General features: G+C 42.4%; 1 protein-coding gene across 1 annotated transcript; it reads left to right on the forward strand.

Moving 5' to 3' along the window:
- The first annotated feature begins 5,418 nt into the window (after positions 1–5,418).
- Positions 5,419–16,277, forward strand: LOC123031513 (granzyme A-like). Its single transcript, XM_044446565.1, has 5 exons — positions 5,419–5,473; positions 9,202–9,340; positions 10,122–10,263; positions 12,414–12,686; positions 15,863–16,277. The coding sequence occupies exons 2-5, from the start codon at positions 9,258–9,260 to the stop codon at positions 16,025–16,027; spliced, it is 663 nt and encodes a 220-aa protein (XP_044302500.1). The 5' UTR covers positions 5,419–5,473; positions 9,202–9,257; the 3' UTR covers positions 16,028–16,277.
- Positions 16,278–17,703: the final 1,426 nt, after the last annotated feature.

Raw genomic sequence — 17,703 nt, forward strand, 5'->3', positions numbered from 1 at the left:
GGCTCATCCCCCCAGATGATCCAGAAGGATACCATAGCTGATGTTATCAAAAGTGCCAAGGAATTCAAGAGAACTAATAATAAGGCCATATTTTATTTATTTTTTATTTATTTAAACAACTTATATCCACCAAACTTGTCTCAGTCTCATTTTCTGGCTGAAAATCTGATTGAAATGGGTCCAGATAATCACTTTGATCCAGATTCATCCGTAGATGTAGCACCCTCACTTTCGTGATCACCTTAACCAAGAACAGTACATTTTAGACTGGTCTAAGTAGGAGATGACTTGATAGCACATGACCACAGTGAATACAGAGATGACTCTTGTAGGTCAATGGAAGTCTTCTTCTTCTTACTGTCTCTTTGAAGCAAGAGGGAACAACCCTCTCTCACAAAGATACAGTTATCATTGCCCTTAGCCATGGCTTCAGGCACACACTGGCCAATTTAATCACCCAAGAAAGGCAAAAGCCACACACAGAGATACAGAGACACCTTATTTGCATCCTCAAGAGCTACATGATGAAAAGAATCCAACATGTCTAAACAAGCAGTTGTTGAGTTTACATCATGCTGCTGTTGTTTCATGCCATCAAGTTGTCTCCAACTTATGTTGACCCTATTAATAAATGCCCACAAGATGTCATGTCCCTGACAACCCTGTTCAGCCCCTGTAAACTGAAGGCTGCAGCTTTCCTTATTGAATTGATCCATCTTATATTTGGTCTTCTTCTGTTGCTTTCAACTTTCCTTAGCATTCTTGCCTTCTACAATGAACATCATGTGGAGCTTCTCTAATATTAGCGTCCAAGGAATGCAAATCCAGATCTTGGCATTTTAAATTATATTTACCTGATTTACATTGGTTTGCTTTTTGCACACTGCCCAGACAGCCCTATGGGCTATGGGGCAGTTAAATGTAATAAATAAAATAAAATAAAATAAAATAAAATAAAATAAAATAAAATATGCTTTAACCTTTGCTGTAAGATGCTTTGAGTATTTTTAGAGAGAAATGTCTACACACTTGAATCATTATCATCATCATCATTCTCATTTCTGTCATCATGATCATCAGGCATCTGGCCAGCTGGTTTTGGACTACCTTGCTTTCCTACAGCGCCCAGGTACAAGGAAGGGACTGGGGAGTAGGAAGCATAGAGGTGGTAAAGAGAGAGAGAGATGCAGCCTTTCTTCCCACCAAATCAATTCATCAATTTTCTCTCCCCCCTGAAAGTATCTCTGAAGTAGACAAAAAGTCCTCTCCTAATTTGCCCTCTGTAAACAGGTTGGTGAATACCTGCAGAAGTATTTTGTAACAGTTGTTCAGCACAGCTGATGGCATGAAAAGCCACCAAGATATCAAGAACAATTATCTGGGATTGTAACTTCCCATGATCCTGATTGGACAGTTCCTGACAATCAGCATGAGAGATTTCCAGTGAAACTCCATTCTTCATGCACCGATCACATTAAGGAGTAAACTACGTGTGACATTAAAATGTACACTTCGCCCCTTAGTCTTTTCTCTGCAGCAGATTGGATCCAGTCCTGTCTATCTTTTTAAAGGTGCAAATAGTAGCCACTGTAAGGTCTTGTGAGAACCAGAAAGAGCATCAACCTTTCCCCTTAACAAGATTGCAAAAAAAAAAAAAAAAAAATCACCATAATGAAATTAATCTGCACATCAAGAGAAGAGCTCCTACTGGCATGAAAGTTCTATCAAAAAGAGATTCTTGAACACTAGAACTGGTGTAGATGATGATCTTATGAAGAGATAAGATAGATAAGCAGCACTGTGTTAATGCTTCAGTTCCTCTCCCTGCGCTTTTCAAGGGTGAAGATTTCTCAAGAGGCAGTTGCATCCATATTACACCTGCCCAGTCCTTAAGATCTTCTATGCAGGTCCTTCTCCAAGAGCCCTTCTTGAAGGAAGTGAGGAGGGCCACTACAAGAAGGGGTTGTAGCAGTGGTGGCACCTCTGTTATGGCATATGCTCCCCAAAGAAGTTTGTCTGGCACCAACTCTTTATTAATTCCAGTGCCAGACAAAGACCTTTTTATTTAACCAGCATCTTAATTGTTACTGTTAATATATATCTTAATTTTTTTAATAAAGTAGTGCAAATTGCTTTGAAGTTTTATTATTGTAAACGTCTAGAAATTTTCTATAGAAATATAGATGGTATAGAAGATTTTTAAATAAAGAAATATTTACACTGGATCAACTGCACCAGCAGAAAAAGACTTCTCTTTCTATGGCAGGCCCTACAACAACACCAGAAGTGCTATCAAGAGAGTCAGGAGACCTTGTTGAGCTGTGGTAGTGGTGGTAGGGGGAGAGAAAATCCCCAGAAGTTGGGTCAAGTGACATTTTGTGAGCAAACGATAAGCAAGTCTTCGCTTCGGGAAACTCTCTTCCTCTCTCGGAAGTCAGATTCTAGTTGCACCCATAGGCATGCAATCTCCAATTCTTTGGCTAATGCTTCTCAGTTCACACCATTTCTAATTTTCAGTTCCTTATTCATTAATGTCAAAACATGTGACACTAATGCAAACTAACAAGATTTTTTTCACAGTCACACACACAAATCCTTTCCTCTGCTATGAATCCATGGTGATTACCCCACTGCTACCATCCCACATGATGGGACAATATGTAGGTATTCCACCTAGCTCCTCCTTTTAAAATGTTCTAGGTATGCACGACTGCAGTTTCTGTAATATTTCTGCAGTGTTTCTACAACAGGAAACAGTTTCTACAATTATACAATTCTTCAATTATACCTTCATCTGTTTCTTCATCCTGTATTGACTTAATGGGGCAATCCAGATTTTAAAATTAGCTAGAAAATGTTTTTGTGAGGGGCATGGAGAAAGATAAGGTGATTTTACTTTGGACCAGTGTGAGGGTGACAATGATGTTTCTGTCATTTTCTGCCCTGCATGACAAATATGGTTTGTCAGCCACGGCTGCATGACAGTACCTGAAACTGAAGCATCTAGGACTGGCCTGGCCACATTTACTGCAACAGAGTCTCTGTCATTATTGGAAGCAAGAACCGAGTTTGGTCAGGCAAGCTACCCACAATCCTTGTCTGTAAACTCTTGTTATTGCTGAATAAATATGAGATTCAAGGTTCAAAGCAGGAATGGAATAGGGAGCTGGATCATCCCAGTGTGTTATCAATGAGTTACTGTTTTGGTATCTATACCTGTAATATCTACAGATCTTAGGATTCAACTTATTCGGCAAAAGCTTTGCTTCCGCCTATTGAATGTCACAAAGACTTTTTCAAAAGAATTTATCTAAACCAGGGGTCAGCAACCCACGACTCCAGAACCGCACGTGGCTCTTGAATCCCTCTGCTGATGCTCTGTCGCCGATCTGCGACCGAGGCTGGTTAAGTAAATTGCTACATTCCTCTGCTATATTGCAGGGAAAGAGCTTTCAAGCAGGCTCTCATGTTACTCAAACCCTGCTGAAAAGATTCTCTTTGTCCCAATGTAATCTCCTTCATCTGAACGTTAAAAGCTGCGCTTGGGACCTGTCACAATTCACAGCACTTGACTGTTTATCTGTTAATCAGCCACTAAATACACCTATATCTTCGGCACAGCCAATCTGGGACCCGCACTGGATTTACTGAGCTTCCCCTCCACGCCCCCACCAACCCCAGTAGGCCAACCATGGATAAATTGAAGAAAAGTTTCTGAAGCAGACAGAACGTTTAATGGTACATGGGTAGATTCATTTGCTTTTACTGCTGACAAACTTATGGGGTTTGCTGTTTAATGCATGCAGCCTTTTAGCACTGACTTTGCAGAAAGCTGTTCTCCTATTCAAAATATATGAAAGGAGTCCTACTAGTTTATAATGTAAGATTAAAAATAACAGTTTTTAGTGACTGAACAAGAGCTGCAGCTAAATCATAATGAAGATATACATAGCATTAAGGTAAAAAACGATATATGCTGTGTTACCTTCATTTTAGATGTCAAAAGGGTTTTGCAGCTCCCGGTGTTTTCTTTTCTGTGGGAAACGGGTCCAAATGGCTCTTTGAGTGTTAAAGGTTGCCGACCCCTGGTCTAAACTGACCAATTACTGGCAGGGCGATGAAGCTCAATACCTCTTTTAAACCCTTCTTTTAACAGTGACTGGGTTGGCATGACACCAAAACCCACAGCAAGCAACAAGCCATGATGGATTGTCATGTGGACCCGTAGCATATCCTGCAGGGTGGTTTGTTTGTGGGCAACAAGCCACTGGCTCCTCGTGGCTTGTTCTAGGGGTTATTTTACCCATGATATAGATCATTGTGTCCTCTGAACCTGGATAAGCAATCTTATCAGGGTACTGGGAACTGGCCAGTAAGTTATTTGACAAGTGTGGTGAACCCCCTTGCTACTTTTCCCAAGCTTGCCCAGTGCCAGGAGCCCCACTCCTCTGAGTAGGATGGGATGTCTGGCACAGACTGAATGTCCTCCAACACAAACGTTGAGTTCTTTCTGCTTGGAGCGGCTTCTCTCCTCACCTCCCTAAATTTTATTTTTTTCAAATCCCTGGTTTGACGGTTACTTTTTGCAATCTTCCTGATAGTCAGTGATATCCCTTTCAAAGCATGCCAGGAGCCTTCATTGGCTGGCAAACTGTTAAAAATTGTACCCATTATGTGCAACAATATTTGCACATTTAAAAAAAAAAGTTGGCAACCACTGACAGCCCTTCCAATATGCCACCTGGACATCTCAAAAGGGCTATCACTGGCTGTCAGACAGGTTATGAAATCTGGCTATCAAACTGAAGACTGAAATCTTAGAGAGGGAAGATTAAGGGGGGAACTTGCTACAAGTGAAAAACCGTTTACAATTGTGGTAGGGGGAACAGCCAAAATTGGTCCTTCTGTTGAATCTTCTGACACACCTGTGGGAAGCCTGAGGGGAAGGATGGGGCAAACAGCCCTCCATCACTATTGCCTAGACCCACCATGTATCTATACTTAACTCAAGTTTTGTTATGACACAGCAGGAAATGATTACATACCAGAAATCTTTATAGTAATAGTCCATCAAATAATGTTTTCGTGCAGCAGCTTCAGCTATAAAGATATGACAGGAAATATTTTATAAATACCAAACCACACACTCAGTAATGCACTGTCAGTCCTGGAACATAAGTCGAGTCACTCTTTCACTTCCTATCTCATTAGACAAGCTAGTTGCGTATATGGCACGTACCCCTCACACCTAGAAATGAAGAAGGAGATTATTTCAGAGGGGACTTTGGGGGCGTTTCCAGTTTCTCAGCTTCTTCTCAGGTTCCTCCCATAGGAGGAAAAACTCCCATTTCCTTTGTATACTCAATATATATGTTAGACACTTTGTTGTGGGGGAACAAAAAAACAGCAATGAAGATGATTTTCACTGGCTTGTGGTTCTCAACCATCATTTTTCTCCTCAAGACTCCCAGAGGTAAGTGATACATTATGGACTGTGTTTCTCTTACCTCATCTCCTCCTGACTACATTTGCTGTGTAGAATGGCAGTCAGGAGAGGCAACCTTAGAGAAGGAAATGGTTCACCAGAACAATCTTGCTCTGCAAGATTGCTTCATGATAAACACCAGGCACCTTGGTTTGATCCAGGTGAGGTCAAAAGCTCATGGCCTCACTGCAATTCGTCATTGTCATCAACATCATCATTATTATTACTAAATGAGCAGTTTGTGAGTCAATTGCAGTGAAGGAGAGTTATATTATTTTTATCTCAGCACTAACTCAGCAATATTAATACATCTCTTCCAGAAGCCCTACTGATTTTATGGTTTCCCCCCCTTTTTCTTTCTTATCTTACATGAATGTTGTTCTTTCAAAGTATAGTTAACAAAATTAAGTCACAAAAAAGAACATATACCGTTATCTCAATTTAATATGTAACAATAAATTGAGATAACAAAAGAACAAATGGATTAATGCATTATAACTCTTACTCTATTACCAATAATATTATGAAACATCTACAGTAAAATGGCCTAAGTAGGAACTCTACATCTAATGAAATGGCAACAGAAATACAAGTTATACTGCTTATAAAGTGAATGTGTGTAAGTGTATGTTATTTTGTGTGTACATATATATTAAAAAAAATAAATGGTGAAAAGTGGTATGCAGTGTCATCAAATGTTTGAAGAGCTACAACATAGGAAATAAATAGAATGGTGCCATATTAATTATTTTTCTTCCTTTTCCACCCTTTTAATGTTTTACAAATTGAACATCTAAATTTCTAGATAAGTATTGCAGTGATTACAACTCCAAGATATGAAATGTAACATTTAAAAAACTCTTTTCTTTTCTTTTCTTTTCTTTTCTTTTTTCTTTTCTTTTCTTTTCTTTTCTTTTGGTAAGACAACTAGTAGGTGATTGACTCTATACTGCCCTACACAAATTTTTAAAGAAAGTGGCCATCTCCTTTTATAGCATGTCTATCTTCTCACTGCTCCTCCAGCCTTTCTACTGAAAATGATCTTCCAGGAGGATAACAGTAATAAAAATACAAAGTAAAACCAAAATCCTAATTAAAAAATGATACAAAAACCCGATTCATGAAAATGTAATTAAAATTTATTTTTATTTTATTTTTATTAAAACATTTTTATGCCGCCCCATTCGCCGAAGCCTTGGGGCGGCTTACAACATAGATAAAACAATAAGTTAAAACAGCCATATAAAATAATCTTAATTAAAACACACATTATAAAATAAGCCGCCCTGGCCAGATAAAATTCAATTGTATTTAGCATTTAAAATGTTGCTTAAATAAAAAGGTCTTAGCCTGGCGCCGAAAAACAAATAACGATGGCGCCAGGCGGACCTCTCTGGGGAGCGCATTCCATAACTTAGGCGCCACCACTGAGAAAGCCCTTCTCTGAGTAGCCACCCTCCTAATTTCTCTCACGGAGGGCTCCCGGAGAAGGGCCTCTCCCGCCGATCTCAGGGGGCAACTGGGCAAATATGGATGTAAGCGCTCCCCAAAATTGTAAGTTCCCCATGCTTTTGGTGTGATAACACCATAGAACAATTCATTAAAACATTTCCTCAAAACTTGGACATTCTTCATATTGTAGGAGATTGTGTACAGGGGGTGCTGTTGTTTTGCTCGGAAGGTTTTTATTTGAGGGTTTCATTCCATGAAGCATAGACAGCTCTCTTCCTCCAGCTACCTTTTACCACTTCAAATAGATCTTAGTGTGCCAAGGGGGTTTGACTGTTGAGTTTCTACTGATTTATATTAAGTTTTTGTATGCCGTCCCCTTGCTATATAGCCTTGGGACAGCTCACACAAATAAATAAATATAATATAGATACAGATAAAAACCCGGAAACACCCTGGCTGCACAGTTAAAACTTATAAATATTATATGTTGTTAAAATATTGTTTGAATAAAAAGGCCTTAGCCTGGCGCTGAAAAACAAATAACGATGGCACCAGGCGGACCTCTCTGGGGAGTGCATTCCACAGATGGGGCGCCACCGCAGAGAAAGCCTTCCTCTGGGTACTTTGCTTCCTGATGTCTCTCATGGAAGGCTCCCGGAGGAGGGCCTCTGCTGCTGATCTCAAGGGGCGGGAGGGCATATATGGAAGCAGGTGCTCCTTCAAGTATCCAGGTCCCAAGCTGTTAAGGGCTTTGTAGGTGATAACCAGTACCTTGAATTGGGCCCAGACTTCGATGGGGAGCCAGTGAAGCTGGTAGAGGACTGGGGTTGTGTGAGAGTAACGCCCAGTCCACGTCAGCAACCTGGCTGCTCTGTTTTGCACCATCTGAAGTATCCAGACTGTCTTCAAGGGCAGCCCCATGTAGAGAGCATTACAGTCATCCAATCAGGAAGTTACCAGTGCATGTGTCACTGTTGCTACCTGATCACAGAATCTTAACTGGATTTATAAGGCTGGAATTCCCATTACACACCCTCTCAAATTTTATTTAGGAATTTATAACATTAGTATACAACTCCACATCTAACATTTTTTCAAAACAATAAAGAATAAAATTAAGAAGAGGGGGAAACTATATTAAAATAGAATATTGATAGAAGAGCATCAGGTCAATAGGTGTCAGGCTGCTTGAAATAAAGATGTTTTCAGGAGGCACCAAAAAACCACACAGTGTCGGTGCCTGCCTGACCTCCAGAGGCAGGGACATGTTGGCTGGACTCCAGTCAGGTCATAGGTCCAAAGCATGCCATCCGGTGACCTCAGGACTGGGCAGGTTGGTAAAAGATGAGGAGCCCTCTCAGGTATCCTGGACCTAAGTTGTTTAGGGCTCTATACACTAGTACCAAAAAGTTACACATGGTCCCATAGCAAGTAGGCAGCCAGTGGATTTCCCTCAGCAAAAGAGTTGCTTGCCAGTGGAATTGCACCTGTACGGACAGACACACTCCTTTGGGTTTTTGCTACTTGCATATACGTGTATCCCAAAGAACATTAGGTATGCATAAATTGTATTTACTTATGCATATATAATATTATTAATTATATTTTAATCTGACCTGTAACAAACATGTTTTGGCCATTTTTATCACCTTTGGTTGCATAAACGTCATTGAAAAGTAAGTTCTGAATCGGTGCTTGATTTCAGTAGGAATCAGCCACATTCAACTTTCCTTGCTTAGCATTTAGCATTTATAGGACTTTAAAATTGGGGCTGCTTATAACATGGTTGTGTTCATAGAATAATAGAATGGTATAGTTGGAAAGGACCTGAAGGCCTGAGGTTTCAGGAAGTCACCATACTATCTTTGGTCTGGAAAAAGGTGGTGGGGATGAAGGATGAGAGTATGGCTATCTGGGGACTCCCAGAGGACCCAGTTGGGGCCACTGGGGGCCCAACTAAGACCACAGCTCTGAGGTTTGACACCCTTGCTTTAGGGAAAGCATGCACAGCTTGCTGTCTATCATGCCAACCCAGCACATTTGGCAACTTAGCAAAACCACACTGCGCTTGTTTTGCTGTCTTCCTGGAGCTGCAGAAAAAGGAGGGCTGCCCAGCACTTGACTGCCACACCAATAAGCACATTTCCAGTTTATCAGATCATCAAGCGTCTTTTATGGCATTACACATCTCTCCCTTGTTACTAGAAGATTAACCTGCATGTTATGAGCTATTGTGATGAGCGTATCTTATCCCTCCCACTTAGGTCAATGTGCAGAAATAGTTGGAGGAAAAGAATCCAAACCACACTCAAGACCATACATGGCCATCATCAAAGGCAACCGCCTTTGTGGAGGAACACTGATCAAACAAAACTGGGTGTTAACAGCAGCTCATTGTCAGATGTAAGTATGGGGACAATCCTTTCCTCTGTGGTTAACCAGCAACATGTATCAGCAACGCTTTAGGAATGGGTGATGCACTGTGTCTCCAAACCACGAAGCAACTCCCACACCCAGGACATTTTGGACATAATTACATATAACTTGCTCTGTGATCGTATGTGCATGGTTTATTGCCTACCCTATGCTCTTTAAGCACACTATATGTTGCATCGGATTCTTGAATATAGCCAAGAATAGGCCTTACCACATCTACCCAAAATATTCTTTATCTCTGTACTGAAATATTATGAATGATCATCACTATAGCTGAATCTCAAACAAACATACTAGGGACAAGCACCATTATGTATAGTGAGATTTAATTCTGAGTTTACACTTCTAGAAGATAAACCCATACTTTAAAAATCCTGTCTGTTTGATCATGATTGTTTATTTATTCAATTTATATCCCACCTTTTTCTTAAGAAGAAAAACTCATTGTCTTCCTCTGTTCTCAATATTATCCCCAAAACAACAACCCTGTGAAGTAGGTTGGGCTGAGATTTTGTGAATGGCCAAAAGTCACCCAGTTTACTCCATGGCTGAATGGGAACTAGAACCCAGATCACCAGAGTCCCAAGCTAGTGCCCTTAACCATTTCACCACACTGGCTCCCACTGATATACTAGCCAATAATGTTCATGTGACATATTCCCAAACCATTCATTAACAGACAGTGACAATATTAGTATCACCCTTTCTAGAAATTGACATCTTTTATCTGTCTTTCTTATTTTTGTAGTGAGAAGACCACCAAAGTTATACTTGGAGCTCATTCCATTTCGAAATCTGAGTCTACAAAACAGAACTTTACAATTGTTAAACAGGTTCCTTACCCATGCTATGATCAGGAGACACATGAAGGTGACCTTATGCTTCTGCAGGTACATTTTTAAACAGCTCATAAATCTAATGCAACTGCTAAGGAATGCAATGGTATTTTACATTTTTGTTTATGGAGATCAGGGGTCTGCTGGATGGGGCAGCCTATAAGGAGGCCACGGAGACTGTCAGCATCAGGCTCCCCACAGCTGCCACAAGAAGGGGCAGGCCCAGCTGAGTACAAGAGCAATGGACTCGTTTTGGGAAAGGGGCCAACACCAATGAAGGAGTTCTTAGAATGGAGAAGTGTTTCCCCATTGCTCTGGTGTCAGAAATATTCTTGAAACCATTTGCTCACATGTCTTGAGAGATGGAGGAGAGGGACATCACAGTGAGTACCTGAAGTTCCACACAGGGCTTTTTTTCCATGAGGCTGTTACCGTGCTGTATCTGCTTTCAGTTTCATCCCAAAATTAAGATCTCAGCACTACACAAAGAGCATTTCCGTTCCTGTCTTTCTGCTACATAACCTCTAGATGGCACTGTGGTACAGAGATACATAAGTGAAAAAAGTGCTTTGAGAAAAATGTCAGTTTCTCTGCTCTGAAAACCTTGCCAAAAATGTTAAGACACAAAGCAAGAAGCAAAACGGGAGACTTGTGACATTGTCTAAAGAACCCATGCCCTTATCAGACATGCTGAACTATTCACTGTACTGCACCAAGAGCCAAGCTATGCATTATATAGATTGAACAGCATGGAGCTGAGGCTTAGCTTCCACTTCTTTACTCTAGTAGAAGTACATGTGCAGAATCCTAAATTGGGTTAGGACTCCAAGAGGAGCATCCCCAGCATATTTTCCCCTAAAATTCCTTCTCATAGGGGTGATTGTAAAGGAAGGAAAAGCTCGATCTACATTGGTGGGGACTTTTTTTTTCTTTTTTAATCCCTACATGGAGGGGATTTTAGGAAATAAAAGGTGCACAGGCTAAAGTTTAACCTTCCCTTCCTGGAGAACAGTGTTCCTGGTCTGAATCAAGGCTCTGTGCATTGACACTGGAATAACCCAAGGAAAGCTTCAGCCTCCCCATCCCACCCCCCATAAGCTCCACAGGGCAAGATGGAAGCCCCATGGGAGAGTGGCTCCACCTGTTCCAGATGGCTTGCACTCCCTCTGAAAGAGCAAGGTTGCAGTCGGAGGCATTCCGAGGTCCATGGCTGTTTCTGCAGCCCAAGTGACTGTGGTGGCTCAAAGCACCTTTTCTGTTTCTGACTGTTTCCCCTGCTTGGCCAATCCTGGATAGGATCAGCTTGGTCACAGTGATCACATGCCCTGGTAAGTTCAAGACTAGATTACAGCAATGTGCTGTAAGTGGGGCTGCCCATGAGACTTCTCCAGAAGCAGGAGTTAGCACAGAATGCAGCAGCTTCTCTGTCGCTGCAGGTTACCCCTTTGCTGAAGGAACGTCACTGACTACCTGTTCCCTACCAGGCCATGTTTAATGATCTAGTACTACTGTACAAAGCCCTGAACAACCTGGGATCAGGATACTTGTGAGAGTGCCTTGCCCATAGGCCCAGTCACCCAGGTCATAGGAAGACATTCTCCTGGACAGTCTCCCACAAGGGCCCGTGGCCTGACTGGTATTCGCCAGGAGAAGAGCCTTCAGTGTTGGCCCCACTATGGCAAGATGTGTCAATTTCTCATTCCAGCAAACTTTGGAATTCCCTGCCTTAGGAGGTCAAACACCAGCACTGTTGTTTTTGGCACCTGCTAGAGCTCTCTGTGTTTCAGAAGGCTTTCTTGATGATGAGCTGCAGTTTTAACCCTTGTTTTTAATGTGTTTTTAAAATTTGTTTATCTATTTTAGCTCTTTATTTTTCATTGCTCAAGAATCTGTCTAGATATTGAGTGGTTTGCAAACACTTAAATCAACAAACATGCAGTTTAGCCCTGGCTCCAATGGTGGTGCCAATGGCAGCAGGACTGCATCTACTCCAGGTTGAGGTCGGAACTTTTAAGGAGTTATCCATGGTTTGGTGCTTAGGTAGGGGCATAACATGGGGTCTAGCACCATGGATAGCTCTTTAAAAGTTCAGTCTGAAACCCGGAGTAAATATATCTGCCCACTGAAATTGGAGCAAACTAGCTTCCACTGGCTCTGATTAATTACTAATAACAACTTTTGTTTTCTTCCCTCTCCCAATTAAGCTTAATGTCCCAGCAAAGATTAATCGATATGTGAAGACAGTTAAGCTGCCCCTCACTGACTCTGACCTTAAACCAGGAACACAGTGTCTTGTGGCTGGATGGGGAGCTACTCATAGCAAGGACAAGAAGGCATCCGATGTGCTGCGTGAAGTTAACATAGGTGTCATTGAAAGGACCATCTGCAATGACAAGGAACATTATAATTCTAAACCTATAGTGACACTGAATATGGTGTGTGCTGGAGACAAGAAAGGACTCAAGGATTCGTGTATTGTAAGAGGTTTTATTTACTAGCATTGCTCTTTTGTAAGGCAGAAGTGCGAAGTAACATATGATGCATAAAGCAGAATATGAATGAACAACCTGCAGGGAATTTTTGTTAAGGCAGTAGGGGTGAATATATGGCCCTTAAGAGGCTGCTGGACTGAACCTTCCCTCAGCCCTAGCCAGCAGAGTCAATGGTGCAGGATCGATTCTGTTGCAGTCCAGCAACACTTGCAGCCCGCACAATCCCCATCACTGTATTGAGATTTTATGCAGGGGTGCTGAACCATAGCCCACAGACAGGCCTAATTTGGTCCATCTGCCCTGTGAGGCATCCTTGGAGTGGCCACCAAGTCCTGCCTCCTGGAGTCCTCCTCCCTTTCCCAGTTGGAGCAACAAATGACCTGTAAAGCCACGGACTTGGATGGCACTTGGAGGCATCATCCCTGCAAGGACCAGCCAAGTCTGCACAAAGAAAAGAAAAACGTGAGGAGGGTGGAGCAGGATTACCTATGGGAGGGGCAGAACCTTGTACTGGGGACCCACAGCACAACATCTTCTAGCCCTCCCCCACAGATTGGTCCAGGGAACATGGGACAAGCTATCTGCACATGCATGAAAATCATTTGCCTGGAATTGGACCATTTCAGATTGCAGGGGCCCACATAGCTGAAAACGCCCTCATTTAAAATTTTCTTTTATTTTATTTAAAACATTTGTATGCCATCCTATACAGGAATGTCTCAAGACGGCTTACAACATTAAAACTGATAACCAATAAGAGCACTCAATAAAACAATACAGTACAAAATAATATATAACAATAAATCAAAAGCAACTGTTAAACTACTACAAATTACTAATCTCTAAAATTAGCCATCCAGAGGCTAAAGTGATGGATGACCTATAAGTGTCCTAAATAAATAAATAAATGGTGCTTAAATAAAAAGGTTTTGACCTGATGCCAAAAAGAATATAGGCTTGGCGCCAAACGAACCTCTCTGGGGAGTGCATTCCACAATCTGGGCGCCACCACAGAGAAGGCCCTACTCTGAGCAGATGCCCTTTTTACCTCTTTCAGGGAGGGTTCCCAGAGCAGGGCCTCTCCCGCAGATCTTCAGGGGCATGAAGGCATATAGGGAAGGAGACGTTCCTTCAGGTATCCTGGTCCCAAGCTGTTTAGGGCTTTATAGGTCAAAACCAGCCCTTGAATTGGGCCCAGACTTCAGCTAGAAGCCAGTGGAGCTGGTAGAGGACAGGCATTATGTGAGAGTAACAGCCAGTCCCTGTCAGCAGCCTGGCAGCTCTATTCTGTACCAGTTGAACTATCTGGACCACTTTCAAGGGCAGCCCCATGTAGAGCGCGTTGCAGTAATCCAAAAGGGAGGTTACCAGAGCATGTATCACCATTGCTAGGCAGTGTTCGTCCAGGTAAGGACGCAGCTGATGGACCAGCTGAAGCAGTAGGAAGGCGCTACTTGCCACCGCTGCCACCTGTGTCTCCAGTGACAGCTCTGAATCAAGGAGCACTCCCAAGCTGTGGCCCCTGCCCTTTAGAAGGAGTGCTACCCCATCCAGGACAAGGTCAAAGTCACTTACCTGAAAACCTGAACCGCCCTCCGACAGGACTTCCATCTTATCTGGGTTGAGGCTCAGTTTATTGGCCCTCATCCAGCCCATTACCTCAGCCAGGCACCAGTTCAGCACAGCCACTGCCTCACCTGGAGTAGATGTAAATGAGAGGTAGAGCTGGGTCTCATCAGCATACTGGTGACTCCGCAGCCCAACCTCCTGGTGACCTCTCCTAGAGGTTTCATGTAGATGTTGAAGAGCATGGGGGACAAAATATTGCCCTGCAGAACCCCATGAAAAGCTGCCATGGCGCAGCACTATAGTATCCCAGCACCACTTTCTGGAATTGGCCGGCCAGATAGGAGCAGAACCACTGCCATGCAGAGCCTCCAACTCCTACCTGGCCAGCCTATCCAGAAGAATACCATGGGACTTGCACATAGAAAAATGGAACATTAGAATGGAAAAGAATGACTTGAGTCTTGACATCCTAGGTTTCTTCAACTTTAGTTTAAAATGGAACAGTAATGGCAATTCTGTGTCATTTACTTTAACATATCTTTATTCTATATATGTCCACTAATTTTTTTAATAATAAGTTTTATTCAAAATAACCCTAATACAAAGAAAAACTAAAAATAACATCAATCATCAGAAACATCTGACCTGCTGGGTCAGCCCCCACATTTTTTCTATTTATGATAACTTAAAAACATATTTAAATCTAAACGAAGTCCCATTTCTCTAGCCAATAATAAAAAGAGTCCCAAGTTTGATAGAAAATGTCCACTAATAATTTCCACTGAGTTTGATGGGGCTAACTCTCGGGCAAACAAGTACAAGATCATGACTTAAATCACACAAGATCTCTGGGTTGCTATATTCCGTTTCCAGGGTTTTCTCTTAAGAATTTCAAAATACTAATTGAGGACACAGACTTACAGTCTCCATGCTTGAAGCATGTAAGCCTCTGAACTCAGATTCTTACATGCATCTTATGCCTCAGTTGCTGCTTCTGAGGAGCCTTGCACCCTGATTTTTATCTAGATGACCATTTCCAGCCATCTAGTTAAATCACCAGAGAGGAGGAGGGAAGCAAGCTGGGATATGGACAGGAACTGGCAAAGGTCCTCAGCCCCAGTTTCCTCTCCTCCACATCCCACCTTCGCACAACCACTTTCCTCCACTCCAAGGTGCATTTGCAGTCCCAGGGGAGGCAGCCAGCCCAAACTATGAGGGGGGCAGGACAGAAGCTCAGCTGTTGAAGTCCCAGCTCTAAGACTGCAAGATCTTAGAGCAGCAACTCTGAATAATCCTCTGGCCCCTGCAGACAGCAGTTGGAGACAATAGGATAGCACCCTAAAAGGATTAAGAACAAGGTGCATCCAAGAATTATACAGTGAATGACACGCCTGCTGTTTCCTATATTTTCAAAACAGCGGAACAAAAACAACAAATAGTTCAAACTCTCCTCAACAAGTACAAAAGATCTCTGAGTTATTTTCTGGGTTGTGGGTGGTTATTTTTTCAAAATCCTGACACATTCCAATTATTAGACAAGGGTACATATCAGTTCCTGGGACTAATGTGAAATATATCTGTTTCTTCACTAGGGTGACTCTGGAGGTCCTCTGATGTGTAAGAATGAACAAAAAGCCATTGTGTCCTTTGGGAAACCATCAAGATGTGCTGATCGCCAATACCCTGGTGTCTATACACTTCTCAGAAAGAAATATTTAAAATGGATAGCAGAAATCACAGGTGGTGATTTGGAATGAGTGGCTACTCTGTTATGTTTTTAATTTTCCTTCCTGATAATCATCACTCTTTAACAATTGTTCTTTCTGTAAAGATTGCCCACTTTCGTTTATATTCATGCAATTTATCCTTGTAATGGTCTGTCATATACACCAGTTCTAAGGCTATCACTGGTGAATTTCTGCAAATTTTGAGAAAGGAGAAGGAATGGTGTTTGGGCTACAACAAACACCATTTCCAGTCCTGATTTATACATGTGTATGGCTATACTCTGAGCATGTGTATGTTTGCATTTTAAACAAACTTAAGAGTGCTGTCATGACTACAGGAATAAAAAGTGTGCTTCCTTCAGCATCCTCACCTGATACTCTGTTGGTGGTAATTTGAGCTGCAAAGTCCTTAACATAAGAATACAAGAAAAGCCATGCTTGAGCAGACCAAAGGTCCATCCAGTCTAGCATTCCAAACACATCTGCCCACACCATCCCTCAAGCAGGATGGGTGCAAGCACCATATACCATACTTAATGGCTGATGGCAGGCAGGCCACCTCTGAAAAAGGAGGTAGCAAGTAGTCTGTAAGTTTAGTAGCCACTGATAGCCTCCTCTTTCATGCATCTGTCCAAACCCTGTCTAAAGTTATCCAGATTTGGTGACCATCACCACTTCCCATGGCAGCAATTCCATAATCTAACTATGTTCTGCGTGAAGAAGTACTTAGAAACATAGAAACAGAGCAAGTCAGAAGGGGCCTCCTGGGCCATCTAGTTTGACCCCTGGCTCCAGCTGACTTCACTCATGACATGCCTACCATGTGCACGTCCAGTCTATCCTTGAACACCCTCACTGATGGTCTTCAACCACCTCCCATGAAAGCCCACTCCATACCCTTGGGGTCCTAACTGTCAGGAAGTACTTCCTGGCATCCAAATTGAACCTTGGTTCCTTGAGCTTGGCTCTGTTGGAGCACGTCCTGCCTTCCTCTGCAGGGGAGAACAGGTCCCTACCCACCTCCATGTGATACCCCCTCACGTACCTATATGTTGCCAACAGATCCCCTGGGAGTCTCCTCTTCTCCAGGTTGGAAAGAGCCAGTTCCCTCAGTCTCACCTCATACGGCATTCCCTGCAATCCGCCACCATCCTTGTGGCCCTATGCTGCATTGACTCTAAGCTGGCAATGTCCTTCCTGTAATGTGGAGCCCAGATCTGAACACAATATTCCTGTTCTGGACACACCAGAGTCAAACAGAGTGGCAATAATACCTCTCTTGATCTAGAAACCACTTGCTTTTATCTGTCCTAAACCTCTTCCTAATCAGCTTCATGGGATGACCTCAGGTTTGGGTGTTATGGTAGAGGGAGAAAAATGTCTCCCCCTCTACTTTTTCACACTGTGCATTATTTTAAACACCTCTATCATGTCTCCTCTTACTCGCTTTTTATGTTCTGACCCAGTGGGAGAACCTTCAGTAGCACACTGTGACATGTTTGCAAAACATTTTGAGGACAAAATTGCTTGGATCCATTTTTGAATTTTACAACTCAGACAGTTCAGTCCATGAAGGTGTCTGAATATGCTGAGGATTCTACCACCACATTGTTCTTCATGCATCAACCAGGCCCAAGAGAATTCTAGTCAAGAGAACAAGTTTCACACCCCCCTCAACTGATCTTCTGCCCAATCCACCACCTGAG

Source organism: Varanus komodoensis, unplaced genomic scaffold, assembly GCF_004798865.1.
Source record: "Varanus komodoensis strain SLA01 unplaced genomic scaffold, ASM479886v1 scaffold5, whole genome shotgun sequence".
NCBI classification, from domain to species: Eukaryota; Metazoa; Chordata; class Lepidosauria; order Squamata; family Varanidae; genus Varanus; species Varanus komodoensis.

What these genes read in the sequence shown, in the direction of transcription:
- LOC123031513 (XM_044446565.1), top strand. Translation starts at nt 9,258, where the DNA reads ATGGCCATCATCAAAGGCAACCGCCTTTGTGGAGGAACACTGATCAAA. An exon ending in GTGACCTTATGCTTCTGCAG is followed by an intron (nt 10,264 to 12,413) that starts GTACATTTTTAA and finishes CTCCCAATTAAG; the next exon opens with CTTAATGTCCCAGCAAAGAT. An exon ending in GACTCAAGGATTCGTGTATT is followed by an intron (nt 12,687 to 15,862) that starts GTAAGAGGTTTT and finishes TTTCTTCACTAG; the next exon opens with GGTGACTCTGGAGGTCCTCT.